General features: G+C 49.6%; 1 protein-coding gene across 4 annotated transcripts in view; it reads left to right on the forward strand.

Moving 5' to 3' along the window:
* Window positions 1-16,896, forward strand: part of Zfhx2 (zinc finger homeobox 2) — a 31,798-nt gene that overhangs the window by 4,594 nt on the left and 10,308 nt on the right. For 3 of the 4 annotated variants that reach the window (XM_063236881.1, XM_063236880.1, XM_063236882.1), the window contains 2 exons: window positions 14,067-16,159; window positions 16,349-16,866. In XM_063236881.1, coding sequence (XP_063092951.1) covers window positions 14,116-16,159; window positions 16,349-16,866 — 2,562 coding nt within the window. In that variant the 5' untranslated portion in view covers window positions 14,067-14,115. Of the gene's footprint in view, window positions 1-11,716; window positions 11,840-14,066; window positions 16,160-16,348; window positions 16,867-16,896 lie in introns of all 4 variants that reach the window. The other variant, XM_063236879.1, reaches the window with a different exon arrangement.

Consider the following 16,896-nt stretch of genomic DNA (forward strand, 5'->3'; position numbering starts at 1 on the left):
TAGACCTCAGAGCTTCCAAGGGTAAAAGAAGGTGGATATGTGCACATGATAGAGGATTTCAGAGGTGACCAGAATTACAGAAGGGAAGGGGAGGATGAGTACAATCAACACATAGGGTAGAGAAATGTACAACATGAGAGACGAGCAAAGGAAGAAAATCTATGCAGAATGGGGGGAAGGGGATGAGTGGAGGGGTGATTAATGAAAAATTGGGAGAATGAAATGGATACAAGTTAATAGCTATGCAGAAGGAAAGAAGAGAAATGATAGAATATTCCTAAAGAGCAGTCAACAAAAAAGCAATATCAAGTGAATACAATGTGGTAAAATGGGGGAAGGGAGGACTTGACGAATGAGGTAGGAGAAGAGTGTGGTACAAAGAAGGTAAGTGGATAGCAAAGGCGAGAGTGCTGAAGCAGATCAGAGCCTCGCGGAGCCTGGTAGGAGGCAAAGAGGAGAGGATGAGATATCAAAGGAAACAAATGCCTCTTGGGTGAGGAGGACTGTGGAGAAGGAGGAAGACTGACGGATGCAGAAAGCACTGCAGGAGGGTAGATGATTTGGGGGGGAAACGGCAAAGCAGAAATACCACTAGGCCTCCAGAAAGAGCTGTCCGTGAGAGGGAAAGCAAGTACAGGGATAGCCAGTGAAGGGAGAGGATAGAAAACCTCTCGTTCCAGTAGCTTCATCACTCAGTCTCCTTCCAAAGGCCTTTGCACTTCATTTCCAGGCCAGGAGAACACAAGCAATGAGATGAAAAAGTAGAATTCCCATTTACTTGTAATGACAGGAACTTGAATCTTCCTGGCCCCCTGACAACCAAAGACCTCAAGCCTCTGATGTCATAAATTGCTGGTGTTGCCTTGGCAACCTGACAGGGTTCCTCCCTCTGTGATGTCAGAGGCAGCTGGTGTTACCTTGAGACCTATACAGGAACAACTTGCTGCTTTGCTGGGAAGCTGTATCATCATACATGGGCTGAGGCCTGGTCCTAGTTGGATCTGTACAGTTCCTACCCTCTTAGCTTGACCTTCCTTCCCTGGAGCTGTTCTAGCTGAAAACAACAATTATCAAAAGCCCCTCTTGTTTGTGCTTGAGGTTTGCTAGAGCCTGACAGGAGTAAGAGGAAGACACCTAGGGAGAAGGAGGTGTTGAAGTCAGATGGTAGGGCCGAAAGGCAGGCAAAGATGGAAGAAAACTGGAAGTGGCAGTTGCAGAATGGACAAGAAAGGCTTTGTGACAGGGAGGAGACTTGTCGAAATGTTAGAAGAACCCTGGGTTTGGGTTTAGGAATGGAGGCTAAAGCTAGAAGTGCAGAAGAAAAAGTATCAGAGCTGTGGTGGAATGTAAATTGATGCTTGCACAGAGGAAGGGAGGGTTCTGAAATGCCAGAGGGTACAGTGGAATTTGGCTATGGAGGAAAGGAAAAAAATTCCTTTGGTCTGAGAGACTAAGCCTACTGGTGTGAGTCACATTGGTCACCTGAGCAGGGGCTGCATCTGTCTAGTTTCTTTTTACCCAAGGCCTTCACATTGAACTATATCCCCATCCTTTTTTTTTTTAAATGTATTTTTTTATTCATTAGGATTGCACTAAGTTACCAAGACTGGGTTCAAATCTGAGATCCTCCTGCCTCAGCCTCCAAAAGTGCTAGGTTTACAGGCATGCACACCCGTATCCAGCTAGTTTCTTTTTTTTTTTTTTTTGTCTTTTTCATTTTTATTGGTACCGGGGATTGAACTCACGACCGCCTGCTTGCAAGGCAGGTACTTATGCCGCTGAGCTAAATTCCCAGCCCCTCCAGCTAGTTTCTAGTAGCACTAACACAGTGCCTGCCACACAAAACAGACTTAATATCTACTAAGCAAATGCCAACAGAAACTGGAGAGAAGAGCTGGAAGGAAGTTAACCTGACATAACAATAAAGCCTGAGACAGAGAGTTAGGGGTGCACTTGAGGCCAGGGCTGACTCTAGGGGCTTATCAGGAAATAGATCGGGAAGAAAACATGAATGAACAGTCCTAGGAGCCCCAGAGGAAGATGTGGAGGAGGACAGAGAAGAGAGGCGGTTTCCAGAAAAGGTTTCCAAGGAGAGTAGATAATTTGAATTGAAAGTAGTATCCTTACCCCATTCCTAATCATGCAACTATAAATGAATCTGCCATGCACGCTCACACACATACACACACGCCCATGCACACACTCACAGATAGTCTGTCACCAGACTGCCCAGGTTGGATCTGAACCTGATCCTGTTCAAATGCCTCAGCCTCCAAGAGTGCTGGCTAGGATTACAGGCTTCAGGCATGTGCCACCACACCCAACTCTGACTGCCCATTGTTGAAAGAATCTAGAAGCACCAAGAAGAGGGAGAGATGAGATACAGAGCTCACCACAACTCTCAAGGTGGTACCTGCAGAAACAGAGGGATCTAAATACACAAAAGCCATAGCGGAAAAAGGTGTACCAAATCAAGTCAGGGATTGTATTGTGATGCTGAACCTTGTGGAGCTTTCAGTGTTACAGCCTTCTGTGGAACCAGTGCTGTAGGCTTCCCACGCCTGGCCTATCCTGTTCTGCAAAAGACCCTGAAAGAGTTGAGAAATCAAGGGAAGACAGGTGAAAGTGAGCCGAGACCCTCAGAGAGTCTGGCTATAATAAGAAAGGCCGTATGTGGGAAAGCGGTGGTGAGTGAGGGCCTGAAGGAAGGACAGTAGTGGCTGTATACACTGTCAGCCTCTGCCACAGACTTTGGCAGCTCATATTTTGCAGCAGGCGACAGGCTGTCGACACGGCAGTCCTTTACCTCACCGTTAGAAACTCATTTCATTGATTTTTCCATCTTTCTTTTCAGGCTCCTCACGCTAAGCTCAGGCATCCCACCACCCACTTTCCCAGAGCCCCTTCCCCTGTATTGAAAGCCCAAGGGAACTGTCTGCCTGTCCCTCTTCCAGCCCAGGCTGGTGAGGCAGGGGTGAAAGTTCAGAGGACATCCAGCGTGGTGAAATCCTGTGCTTCTGTGGCCATGTTACAACAGTAGTGTAGGGACTGCATGTATCTGGTAGAAGGCGTCTTTTTCTAATTTCCACTAAGACAGTTGAGCCACTGGAATGGTGTGGGCATAGGATAAGGACTTGCGCAGTTAGGACATAATTGGCCCAGAGTGTGCAAGAGCCCCCTGTGAAAAGAGTGTGGACATGTACGGGCTGGTCTTTTGTGACAGGACATGTCGAAGTGCAAAGTCAATGGGGCAGATGGGGGTGAGCCAGAAATTTTTACTTCATGTGTAGACATTTCCCCAGTCACAGCTAACTGCCCTGGGCTGTTCCCTTTGGGGCTGGGCTTCAGCTAAAGGTCAAGAGTCAATTGCCAGTCATTTGGCATCTGAGTGAAGGAGGCCAGAGGGTGGGACCAGAGTGTTAGATTGCATTTCCCTGGAGGAACTGATGGAGTAAATGCCATTTCCAACCCCCAGCCCCCCTTACTCAGTCTTTCATTTGTTTTTATCAGTAACAAAAACCTAAGATACCCCTGCACTCGCCCCCCACACCCCCCCCCATCTCCCCTTCCATTTTCTTGGATCTTGGATCTGGGTCTCAGAGTTTCTGCCCCCTCTCAGGGGCTTCACAGCTGTCTGCCGTATCACTGGTCAGTTTAGGTTGCAAATGCCTTTTTTCCATCTGTGGCTGCCTCAGACTACATGGCTTTTAAACACCTAGAGATACAAACTGGTGCTTTAAGGAAAGAAGTGCTCTGGAGGTTAGAAAGAGATAACAGCCCTGAAGGACATGAAAGGGTCAGTAGAGACTGGGCAGAGAGAAATAGGAAAGGGTGACAGAGACGGAAGAAAAGAGCCTGCCTGTGATGCAAGCCTTTAAGGCCAGCACTGGGGAGGCTGAGAGAGGAGAATTACTGCAAATTTGAGCCCAGCCTGGGCTACATAGGTAGTGAGTTTAAGGCCAGTCCAGAATACATATGAGACCCTGTCTCAAAAAAAAAAAGAGGTGTGTTGGGGGGGGATACAGCTCCCCGGCACATGTGCCTGCCAGGCAAGTGCAAAGTCCTGAGTTCGATTCCTAGTACCAAAAAAAAAAAAAAAAAAAAGTGGAGAGATGTCCACATTTTAAATGAAAAAGGAGGGCTGGGGATATAGCTTAGCAGTACAGCACCTGCCTGGCACGCAAGAGGTTGTGAGTTCAATCCCCTGTACAAAAAAAAAGACAAAAAATTAGGAAAGAGGGAGGAGGTTGTGAGGACTAGATAAAAATTTAGACAGAAAGGCAGGGGCCTGGGCAGCACCACCACCAAGAATGGGGGGGGATGGTGGTGACACACAGCAGACCTGCAGAGCCGGCTGTGGCCTCAGCCTCCACAGCTGTCCTGAGTTCAAGCCGTGCTGGCTTTGACCCTTGTGGGAGGAACTGAAGTGGCAAATTAACGATGATAATGAAGTCACTGCTCCTTGTTTGTCTTTGCTGGTTTCCCCTTGAGATTTGTCCTTTGGCCAGACAGGGCAGTGTGGGGGAGGGAAGAACCGCGGTGAAGGAGGGGGGAGGCAGTGGAAAGGAGGGAGAACTGGAAATGTAGAGGACAAATTCAGGTGGGCCCTGAGTGTAGGGAGAGGAAGCCGGGAATGGAGAAGAGGCTGACGACAGACGAGAAAAGAGAAGGGAGAAGGAAAGACGGATAGGGAAAAGAACAATGGGGACCAGGGGAGGGAAACCTGAGGGAGGAGCAGAGAAGGAGAGGTGGGACCGAGCAATGGCGAGCCAGAGGGAAAGAATGCCGCCGAGGCTGCCCAAGCTGCAGCTGGTGGGACCCATGGGCGGGGCCTCATCTCCATCTCTAATGGCTGTGAAATGAGGTTAGCTCCATTAGAGGCGGCGAGAGTGTAACGAGATCACACTCATTAGGGCCGGGCCATCCCAGTAATTACCACCACCCCAAACACGCCAGTGCCAGCCGGCCACCAAGCACAGGCAGCACACAGCAACACAGCAGCAGCACACTGCAAGCACCGGGCACCCTGCGCTGACGCGAAAGCCCAGGGTCCACTCAGGTGTAACCGGAGGGCCTGGGGAAATCGGTCTTGGGCAAGAGCAGGCACCTGGACTATTCGCCAAGGCGCCTGAACAGCCATCAGCTACACATCCCCAATGCACAAAGGGCTATAAACATGCATATTCCCCAACTCAGGAAATAAGGCGTGTAGATAGATAGTTATCATTTCCATTTATTGATCACATCAAAAGTGCCAATCTCAGTAATGATCATCTCAATGGACACAACTCCATGAGGTATAATTTCCCATTCTCTGTGTAAAGAAACTTAATTGAAGTGTTAAGCAACTTGGCTAGAATCATTTAGGTCTTAAAACTAGAACTAGTCTCAGATTCCAGATCTGATTTTAAAGGCTGTGAGTTTTTCTATTTTGTTTTTAGTGCGGGAGTTGAACCCAGGGCCATGAACATACCTGATGAAGATTATATGCTAACGTGGATACATAAATCTAGATGTCACCTTCAAGAGACCTGCCCATGGGTCAGGTCTCCCCAGCTAGGCACAATATCATCATCCAGATAACCTTAACCTCACAACACTCACAGAACGGCCAATAGCCCTACATAGATGCAGTGTGAGTGGCGCCCCCTGGAGTTGCACAAAGCAGTGGTCCTGTTCCAGCCCATCTTTGTTTTTTGTGGTTTGAGACAAGGTCTTCCTGTGTACTTCAGGCTGGCCTTGAACACGTGCTGGGATTACAGGCATGTGCCACCACACCTGGTTTAGTGGCCCTTTTTATGCTAAACAAACCCCCAGTGGCAGTCTAGCACATTCCAGCTCGCTCGGAGCAAAGCACATATGCTGAATGGGACACACAAGGGCAGAGTAACACTCAGGTCTTATTCAAAACACACCAGCCAGAACTCAGAAGATTATAAGTTAACCCAACAGCAGAGGCGCTGTATTTAGGCTGCCAAGTTCCACTTTTGCCTCCACTTGGGATCACACAATGGATGTGCACCACCACATCTGGCATGGAAATATTTTACATTTTGGAATGTTTACTTCAAGTATCTTCAGGAGGAGACCCAATTCTAAACACAAAACTCATTTGTGTTTACTATATAACATATACAGACAGCGTGTAGGTAAGTTTACACAGTATTTTTAGTGCACCTCTGTTTTGTCTATGACTCATCCCATGAGGCCAGGTATGGAATTTGCTAACAGAATTGGCATGTTGGTGCTCAAAAAAGTTTCAGATTTTTGGCCAGGTGTGGTGGTAAATGACTATAATCACAACAGTCTGGGAGGTTGAGGCAGTACTGGGGACCTGGCCAATATCCCCAACTCCCTGTATGAGGGGTACAGTGAAGGATGAAGACAAAAACAAACAAATTTAGTAATGCATAAAAGGGGGGCTGGGAGATGAGTGTTTCCGGATGGGCACAGACAATGACACTCAAACTAGCCTTTTTTAATGGGGTGCACATGATAATCTGAGGGAGTATCATCATTTAGAGGGTGGTGGTGATTTTAAACTAATGAGAATTTTGCCCTGGAATGTCTTTAGTCTTAGATTTAGTCTTAGATCTTAGTCTTAGAAGGTGGGAGAGGTGAGATAATGGGAAATCTCAAAAGGTTGATACTAGTAATCCCAAACCTATCCTTTAGGGAAGTATGTAAAACTAACCACTGTGAATTTGTGGACCCCTACAAGACAGAAGGATTGCCCAGCTACACCCAGCCCAGGCAATTTAGCAGTTTAGCAGGGCCCGATCTCATTTTTTTTTTTTAAAAGCTAGTGATATAGCGGTTCAATTCTAAGTACCCCTCTCCCCCAACACACACACAGACACCTCTCAGTTTCAGATTTGGGAGATAAAATGTTTAAAATTTTGGAGCATTCTGGATTTTTTGTTTGTTTACAGTGCAGGAATCAAACTCAGTGCCTTACCCAGGCAAGGCAGGCACTGTACCACTGAGCTACACCCCCAGCCTGCATTTTAGATTTTGGGTTTACAGAGTAAGTATGCTCAACCTCTGGTAGTACTTGTTGTTAATAGCATTTAATTGACTCACTGCATCACATAGGTTCTCATCAGGTCAAAGAACCAGAAAGATTTAATGATCCTTTTACAATGGTACCCTTCCAGGGGGCCAGGGATTGTAGCTCAGTGGCACAAGTGCCTGCCTGGCAGGTGCAAGGTTCTGAGTTTGATCCCCTGTTAAACAACAAAACAAAACAAACAGTGACATCCTTTCAAATAACTGTAGCAGAGCTGCCTGAGATTTTCTCCATACTCAGGAAGATCACCGTGTTCTGTAGAGGTCCCCAGTGCTAGAGGATCTTGTATCTGAATTCAAGGGCACAAGGCACAACCCCAGCCCTCACACTGAAGAAGGGTGCTGAGCTGGCTGAGCCTGAGCTATGTAGAACAGGACCCCTCTTGTGCCTCTCCAGCACATGCACTGTGATATCAAACAGCTCTGCGCTGCTGTTCCAAAATATCTAACACTTTCCAAGTCATCCAAGGAGGGAGAGGCTAGGCAGGAGGCGTCTCCCTGGACACCAGCCCCTGCCAACAGCAAACAGCACAGCACTGGTCAATAACCATGCACATGTGCCTACTGCCCCCTGCCTACCCCTGCCTACCCCTGCCTATGAGCCCTCCCCCTTTTTCTGCACATCTTGCCCAATTTCTTCGTGCCCACATGAGACAGCAAGGTTTCAGACCCCCTTCTGCTGCCCCCCCTCTCACTGGAGTCAGTTTCCCAATGAGTGCTGGAGCTGCAGGCCTGGAAGAGACCAATGTTTTTATATGTATATCAGGATCCCCTTTATCCTCCTCCTTACTTCTCTGCCTCTGCCTCTACCTCTCTCCCTCTTTTTTTCCCTCTGACTTAACCATTGTTTTCTTTCTTTTTTTTTTTTTTTTTTCCTTTTTATCGGTACCGGGGATCGAACTCACAACTGCCTGCTTGCAAGGCAGGCGCTTATGCCGCTGAGCTAAATCCCCAGCCCCAACCATTGTTTTCTTTACCCTCTATGACATTTCTTCTACTTGTCTATTTTATTTGCTATAATATTCATTTTCTCTCTTTTGGACAAAACTTAGCTTTTGTGAAGTAAGCATTCTAGCATTCCCTGAATATTTATGAGGGATCAGGGAGAGAGATGCAGAAGAGATAAGTAGAATTGAAATGGAGAAATAAGGATTACTGTTATTTTACCTTTCTTTTAGCTACAAAAGGTAAAATTCAGAGGTGGGCGTGGTGACACATGCCTGTATTCTGAGCACTCAAGCTGAGGCCAGAGACCTGTTTAAGGCCACCCTGGGCTATACTAAGCTCAGGGGAGCTGAGCTACATAGCAAGTTAAAGGGCAGCCTGGGCTACACTGTGAGATCCTGTCTCAAAAAAATAAAGAAAGAAAATGATATCTTTAAATGCAGGGAGAGGCCATAGTAATTTTTTTTTTTTAACACACTCTGGCTACCTAGTTAATAATATCCTTGAACTCACAGCTGTCTTCCTGCCTCTGCCTTCCCAGTGCTGGGATTAAAAGTATATGCCATCACATCCAACTGAGGCCACAATTTTGATCCAGTTATGAGTTTCTGCTATACCCAGTCAGTGTGTGAGTCTAGGCAAAACTTTCACTCTGCTCTGTGATAACTGGCGTTTCTAGGCCCACCAATCAAGAAAGCCAAGTAAGAAGTCAACTACACTGTTGAGAAAACTATATTTCAATCCTGCCTACCTATTTTGCCCTTTTTTGAAAAGGATAGAAATCTGATCAGGCATGGTGGCACTTGCCTGTAATCTCAACACTGGGGAGGCTGTGCAAGAAGATTGCTGAGTTCAAGCCCAACTTGGGCTACATAGTGAGTTCAAGGCCAGCCTGAACTAAAGAGCCAGACTTTGTCTCAACACAAAATATAAATAAAACATGAGGGCTGGGGGTTTAGCTCAGAGGCACAGGTGCCTGCCTGCCAAGCGCAAGGTCATGAGTTCAATCCCTGGTACCAAAAAAAAAAAGAGCCAGACAAGGTGATGCATGCCTGTAATCCCAGCAACTGGGAACTCAGGAGGCTGAGGCAGAAGGATCACTGTGAGGCCAAGGCCAGCCTAGACAACATAGTGAGTTCAAACCCAACCTGAAATACATCGTGATGCCTTGTTTTTAAAAAAAAAAAAAAAGAAGGAAAAAAAAGGGCAGAGATCAGAGGATGAGCCCATTAAGAAAGGTCAAAGTAATAGGTGTCAGCCTCTGTGCAGACACCTTGCTATGATCCAGGGGAGGAATCAAGGAAAAGAACTTACCTCACTGTCACTCAACAGATGCACTTGTCACACATTTCCTGCTCTGTTCTCTAAAACTGGAGGGCAGTAGCATTCTTATTTTCCCAGATAAACAAGCTGTATCTTCATCAGTAACTTTCAAGGGACAGTGGAGCTGGGATGGAACTTGGGTCTGCATTGGATCCAAAGCCCATGGTCTTTTATTACTGTAAGAAATAAAGCTCAGTTGCCAGGAAAGGTGGCAAACCCCAGCTGCTCTGGAGGCTGAGGCCAAAGGATCACAAGTTAGAAGCCAACTCCGACAATTTAGCAAAATCCTGTGTCAAGGTAAAATAAAAAGGGCTGGGATTTGGGAATGGTGATGCATTCCTATTCCAGAGATTCTGGGAGGCTGAGGCAGAAGGATCACAAGTTTGAGCACAGATTGGACAATTTAGTGATTTATGAGGTCCTGAGTTAAAAGGGAGAGGGTGGCTTAGTGCAAAGGATCTGGGTTCAGTTCCCATTATGGGTAGGCGGGGCAGGAGGCTGGAGTGCAGCTCAGGGGTGGAGACATGCCTACTACTCGCCAGGCCCTAGGTTCAATCACCAGCACTTCTGGGAGAGGTTTCTCAAGGGACTGGGGGTGTAGCTTAGCGGCAGAGCATTTGCCTAGAATGAGCACGATCCTGGGTTTGATTCTGCAGCACCACAAGAGGAAGGAGGGTGGGGAGGAAGCTCAACTGCTTGGTTTATTTGCTGTTTATATCATTAGTCTCCTGACACAGGGAACCACACTCCATCTGTCCTGGTACTTTTCCCCTTTTCTCCACGGTAGCCTCCTCTTGAAAGCAACAGGTCAAACCAAAATGGGAAAAAGACAAGGGCAAAGTGAATGTGGAAACAGCAGTACAAAACTTTTTGCCCTATATTGGGTGTGGTGGCACATAACTATGACCGCAGCATTCTAGGAGGCTGAGACCCCAAGTTCAAGGCCAGTCTGCACTATTTATGAGTTCAAGGCCAGCATAATTTCTTTTGAAACTATGTCTCAAAAAAATACCATTTTTTCCCTGTAGTTGGGTTTGGAGAAAAGGAGGCAGGTTTTGCTGAGAGTTTTTTGGAAGGGAATTGAAGAGGAGAAAATCAGGCCTGCATCGGTCAGCCCTGTCTTTGGTGGTGTTCCCTTGGTGACCACTGGGGGGCAGTAGTGTTTCTTTTTCCTGCCTGGTCTGCCCGAGCTGGGAGAGGGTGGTACCAAGGGAAGTATGCTCTTGCTGGCTTCTCCGGAGGAAACCCCCCTAGTCTGCTTTATCTGGGTTCTGCAGCCAGCTCACCCCACACCCTGGCTTCTCATCTGGGAGGGTCACGCTCTTGCTTTCATTTTTGGTCCTTCCTTTGCTCTTGTCCCTCGCACCCCGGGCTCCAGTAATTCTCCCTTTTAGCTTGTGTCCCATCTTGCTGGATCTCAAAGCCTGCCTCTTCGGCTTTGCATCTGCTTCCACAGTTTCACATCCAGGCCCTTTGGTTTCTGTCTCCTAAAATCTCTGTCTGTCTCTTTCTCTTTCTCTCTCCCCGTCCTGGTGTACATGCTGTTGCCTTCTGGCTGGCTCACTCCGTTCCAGGTCCTGTATCTCTGCTTACTTCTGTAGTTCAGTCCCTGTAACTGTTTTGTGTGTGTGTTTTTGTTTGTGAGGCAGTGACTCCTGCTGGGCCTGACAGTGGCACTTCCATCACTGCCTCTCCTCTGGAGGAATAACCAGAGATCCATGTGCCAAGTAAGGAAAGAAGGCAGTTCAAAAAAAGAGAAAAGGATCTGTCTCTGCAGTGCCCTCCTCCGGTCCTCCTCACCCTTGTGAGGGAAGGAAGCCTGAGGGAGGAAAGACAGGACGAAGGGGCAGCCAGGAAGCTCTGGAAACCGAAGGCCATTTCGGAGCTAGCAGATCCATCTTGGGATGACTACACCCTCAGAACTCTCCGCCCTCCCTTGGCTCCAGGCCTCCCTCCCCCCACCCTCCTCAGTGGCAGCAGCCTTGTAATTTAAAGCTCTCTCTGTCGCCTCTAATGTGATCCTCTCGTTTTATTGACTCTCTCTGCCGTCTGTGGCGCCCCTTCACATCAATCTCTGCTCTAATCACACTGCCTGCCAGCTCCCCAGCCCCTCTCCTCCAGAGACCCCCAGCCCTGGCCTCCACCCAGGTCCTTTTGACAGTCCCCTACCTCCAGTGGACGTTGGGCCTCCCCCCTCCGCCCTCTTCCCCCTCCCTTGAGACGTAGGAATGTCAGGGTCCTCCCTTTACTCATACCTGAGATGGCTCCCTGGGGAGGAGGGTACCCTGGAGGAAAGCAGGACTTGCAGAGCCTGGGTGAACAAGTGCATTGGCGCTTGGATGAGGGGTTACTTTTAGGCCCATTTCTGTGTTATCTCCAGTTTAAGGTGGGAACGGCAGAGAAAAGGGCATGAGATTCAAGGAGGGGAGGCAGAAAGGATGGAGCGAATGGAAGGAGAAAAAAGTGAAAAGTAATTGCTGCAGCTAAAGATCTGTAATACATGGTGAGTGATGCAAGAAGCCCTAAGAAGAAAGGGGGAGGGGAATTTGTGGCAGTGGGAGGTAGGGGGAGAGGCACTGAGGCAGAGATAAATTTGCAATTGAAATTCCTTCCCAAAGGGGAGGAGGGATAGGTTGGGACACAGGAAGAGATTTGCAATTTTAAACAGCTGCCGACCTACCCTGGGTCCATCCGGGTCTCACAAGCTAGCCAAAAGCTTGGCTTCTTTGGTTCCTATCCAGGCATTAAGCTATTATTTCTTCCAGTCCTAGGAACTAAATACTTGGAAGCGCATATCAGAGGGTTACTGCAGAGAGTCTACTTAGGTCTCCCCTGAGCTGTGAGGTGGAGTTGAGTTAGGTACCCAGAAGGAGCTGGTGACAGTAGGCAGCCTGCTGGAGGAGCACCCACCAGGCTCAGCTCCAGGAGCAAGGGCCCCAGCTCTCCCGCCAGGTAAGGTGGTGGAAGGCAGTGGGCCCAACCTGTAGCAAGGACAGGAGCACATCAGCCACTCATAAATCACTGCACTTACTCCCTCCCACCACCAAGGATCCCTAGGAAGAATACCTTCTTTCCACAACTTCAGGGGCCAGTTTTCTCTTTCTACTCCCCAGTCCAATTTCTTCACTTACCTTTAGGTTTTCAGACCCCCTGCCCAGCCTTCCCTCCCACCCCTTTCGTAGGAACTGATTTGCATTCTCATTAGCATGCTAAGCCAGCCCCTCTCAGCTCCTTAAAGCTGTGTGGCTTCATGCCTGGCTAGACTCTCTCAAGAAAGGAGGGGGAGAAACAGAGGTCTGCCCCCTGGTTGGGGCCATCACAAGGACCCATTCTAAATTGAAGAATTTGGGGGTGAGGGTTCAAGGTTGCCAAGGAAAAGAGGTCATTCCCTTCGCCCTCTCCCTGAAGCAGTCTTGCTTGAGTGCCAAAGTTAGACATGCTCAGGTATGCAAGGAGAAAAGATGGCGGCAGGTGCTTGGGATACCTCAAGAAGGGATAGAGAGAGGCATGGGGAATTGATGACTTTGAGAGATTATGGTGGCAAAAAGGTTGGGAGAAGCATTGGTGTGTTTAGACAGCTGCAGGCAGTCCAGGACTCCCTGTTACTCTTTTAGAGGTTTATTTGTCCTGTAACTATATATGTCTAGTCCTTTCCTAGTTTTACCGCTTTGGAACCTAATGACCACCAGTAGCTCACTTGTTTCTTTCTTTTTCTTTTTTTTTCGTCTTTTTCATTTTTATCGGTACCAGGGATTGAACTTGCAAGAAAGGCGCTGATGCCGCTGAGCTAAATCCCCAGCCCCTAACTTGTTTCTTAGTTGCCTCATCAATAAAATAAGGTTGCTATGAGGTTAAATGAGATAATTGATAAGCTCTTAACATCAGGCCAGGACTGTGGTGTATGTGCTACATAATAGCTATGAATAACATTCTTTTAAAATCTCTTTGGGAAGGGCTGGCGATTTAGCTCAGCGGCATACGCGCCTGCCCTGCAAGCAGGCAGTCGTGAGTTCGATCCCCAGTACCCCGATAAAAAGCAAAAAGACAAAAAAAAAGCCCTTTGGGAAGGAGGGGGCAACATAAGAGCTATTGTCTTTCAACTGGCCAGGGAAACTCCCACCTGGGAAACATGCTCCTGACCACAGATGGGTCTGGAAGCCTACCAGGGAAGTTAGCTCAGTGGCTCAAGTACCAACCTGGTAAGTGCAAGGTTGTGAGTTTGATCCCCAGTACAAGGAAAGGGAGGTGGTATTTGGGAAGGTCAAAGAAAAGTTTTGGGGCTTTTAGCCTAAGCAACTGGAATAGATAAATGGTATCAACCTTTTCTTTTTCTTTCTTTTTTTTTTTTTTTTTTTGGTCTTTTTGAGATAGGGTCTCGCTATGCAGTTTAGGCTGGCCTTAAGCTCACTTTATATATAGCCCAGGCTGGTCTCAAACTTTCAACAGTCCTTCTGCCTCAGCCTCCCGAGTGCTGAGATTCAAGCATGTGCCACCATACCCAGCATGGTATCAACTTTTGATGTACACAGTTGAGATTAAGAGGAACAGATTCTGGGAGAAATAATGAACGAGTTAATTTCTGAAGCCTATTGGACACTAAGTGAAGCTTCGGGTTAGCGAGTGGGTGTCTGAATCTGCAGCTAGGAGAAAACGAAGCTGGAGTATCCAGAGACTGAGCCTGGTTGGTGTCCCTGTGGCCTCACTGTCCTGCTCTCTGGGTTTCCCTGCAGGGTACTGGCCGTCACGCTGAAATGAACCTCCAGCATTCCTCCGTCTACCATGGCCACCCTTAACTCAGCCTGTACTGCTGGCACCACCCCCTCCCCTGGGCACAATGCCCCGTCCCCGCCTCCGGACACCTCCTCTTCCAGCACCTCCTCTGACCCTGTCACCAAAGATCCCCCTGCTGCCCCCTCCACCTCTGAGAGCATGAGGCCCTCAGAGCTCGGGGGACAGCCTCTGGAGCCAAGCTGTAATCTCACCCCACCAAAGGAGATCGGGGAGCCCCAAGAAGAGCCTGGCTGTGGTGGCTTCACACCAAAGGACCTGGGAGTAGAAAAGGACAAAGAGCAGGAGGAGGAGGAAGAAGGGCTCTCTCCCATGGACCTAAGCAACCACTTGTTCTTTTCAGCTGGTGGTGAGGCCTACCTAGCAGCCAAGCTGTCCTTGCCAGGCAGCAATGAACTCCTGTTACCAAAGGGCTTCCCCTGGGGTGAGGCAGGCATCAAGGAAGAGCCGAACCTGCCTCTCCTTGCCCACCCAACCCCCACACACCTCACTGCCCTTCACATCCAACATGGCTTTGACCCAATCCAAGGCTTTAGCTCTTCTGACCAAATTCTGTCCCATGATACCTCAGCGCCATCTCCGGCTGCCTGTGAGGGAAGGGATGGAGCCTTCTGGAGCTACCAGCTGGCTCCAAATCCACCCGGAGATCCCAAAGATGGTCCCACGGGGAGCAGTAGGGGAGATCACAGGGCACTCTTCTGGTTCTGCCTTCAGTGCCGTCTGGGTTTTAGCAGGCCCCAGGCCTTTATGGAGCACACACAGTCTCATGGGGTGAAGCTAACCCCTGCTCAACACCAGGGCCTGCTAGGCAGCCCAGCAGTGCTCCAGGAGGGAGACGAGGGCTGTACAGCCCTTATTAGCTTTCTGGAACCAAAATCCCTTGTTTGTCCCCCTCTTGAAACACCCCTTGACAACAGCAGCACAGTGAACATGGAGACGAATGCACCCCAGACTGAGGATGGTCATCCTGAGGCAGAAGTCCAGACCCTTGTCCTCCCCACTGAAGAAGTCATGGCTCTCAGCCCACCCTCCCCACCCACAACTCTAGCCACCTGGGACCCCAGCCCAACCCAAGCCAAAGAATTGCCAGTAGTAGCAGGCGAGGCAGGGCCAGATTGGTTCCCTGAGGGGCAAGAGGATGGAGGACTCTGTCCCCCACTCAACCAAAGCTCACCCACCTCTAAGGAAGGGGGCGCCCTCCCCCCTTTAGGGGGCTCCCCTGAAGACTCCAGTGACCCACCCCAGCCCTACCGCCTGACCGACGACTACACTCCAGCTCCTGCAGCCTTCCAGGGCCTCAGCCTGTCCAGCCACATGTCCCTGCTACACTCCCGGAATTCTTGCAAGACCCTAAAGTGTCCCAAGTGCAACTGGCACTACAAGTACCAGCAGACACTGGATGTGCACATGCGGGAGAAACACCCAGAGAGCAACAGCCACTGTAGCTACTGCAGTGCCGGGGGCGCACACCCCCGCCTAGCCCGGGGAGAGAGCTACAACTGCGGCTATAAGCCCTACCGATGCGCTGTCTGCAACTACTCCACTACCACCAAAGGCAACCTCAGCATCCACATGCAGTCTGACAAGCACCTGGCCAACCTGCAGGGCTTCCAGGCAGGACCTGGGGGACAAGGAAGCCCCCCAGAAGCATCACTCCTACCCTCTGCAGGAGACAAAGAGCCCAAGACCAAATCATCCTGGCAGTGCAAGGTGTGCAGCTATGAGACAAACATCTCCCGCAACTTGCGCATCCACATGACCTCTGAGAAGCACATGCAGAACGTCCTAATGCTGCACCAGGGGCTGCCATTGGGCCTGCCCCCTGGTCTGGTGGGGCCAGGACCTCCTCCCCCACCAGGGGCAGCCCCAAGCAACCCCCCTGAACTCTTCCAGTACTTCGGGTCCCAGGCTTTAGGGCAGACTCAGACTCCCATGCCTGGCCCCGGGCTGAGGCCAGACAAGCCCCTGGAAGCCCAGCTGCTTCTCAACGGTTTCCACCATCTTGGAGCACCTACCCGAAAGTTCCCCACACCTGGTAAGCTCCCTGAACTCTATCCTTCTGTCCGGGCTGACGTCTACCACCCTTGCTTTCTCCCAAAGGCAAGTTTCTGGCTTAGTTAACCATAACGTCCTCTGAGTACCATCCAACTTACTAACCCACCTCTCCATATAACTGACCCTGCCCCATCTCTTTCTTAGACACTAATCTGGCTCTGTCTCCTAGCCCCTGGCAGCCTCTCCCCTGAGGCCCACCTGCCTCCAAGTCAGCTCCTGGGCTCCTCGTCCGATGGCTTGTCCACCTCACCACCCCCGGATGACAGCCCATCCCTGAAGGTGTTCCGCTGCCTGGTGTGCCAGGCCTTCAGCACAGACAGCCTGGAGCTGCTGCTCTACCACTGCAGTGTTGGTCGAAGTCTCCCAGAAGCTGAATGGAAGGAGGTGGCAGGTGATACCCACCGCTGCAAGCTCTGCTGCTATGGCACCCAGCTCAAGGCCAACTTCCAACTCCACCTCAAGACCGACAAACATGCACAGAAGTACCAGCTAGCAGCCCATTTGCGGGAAGGGGGTGGGGCCATGGGCACTCCCTCCCCAGTCTCCCTAGGTGATGGGACCCCTTATGGGTCTATTTCCCCCCTGCATCTGCGCTGCAACATCTGTGACTTTGAGTCCAATAGCAAGGAGAAGATGCAGCTGCATGCCCGGGGCTCAGCCCATGAAGAAAACAGCCAGATCTATAAGGTGAGGCTGGGGCAGGAAAGAGAAGGGGAA

Source organism: Cavia porcellus, unplaced genomic scaffold (genome assembly GCF_034190915.1).
Source record: "Cavia porcellus strain 051 isolate PalLab524CR breed Dunkin Hartley unplaced genomic scaffold, mCavPor4.1 scaffold_26, whole genome shotgun sequence".
Classification (NCBI taxonomy): domain Eukaryota; kingdom Metazoa; phylum Chordata; class Mammalia; order Rodentia; family Caviidae; genus Cavia; species Cavia porcellus.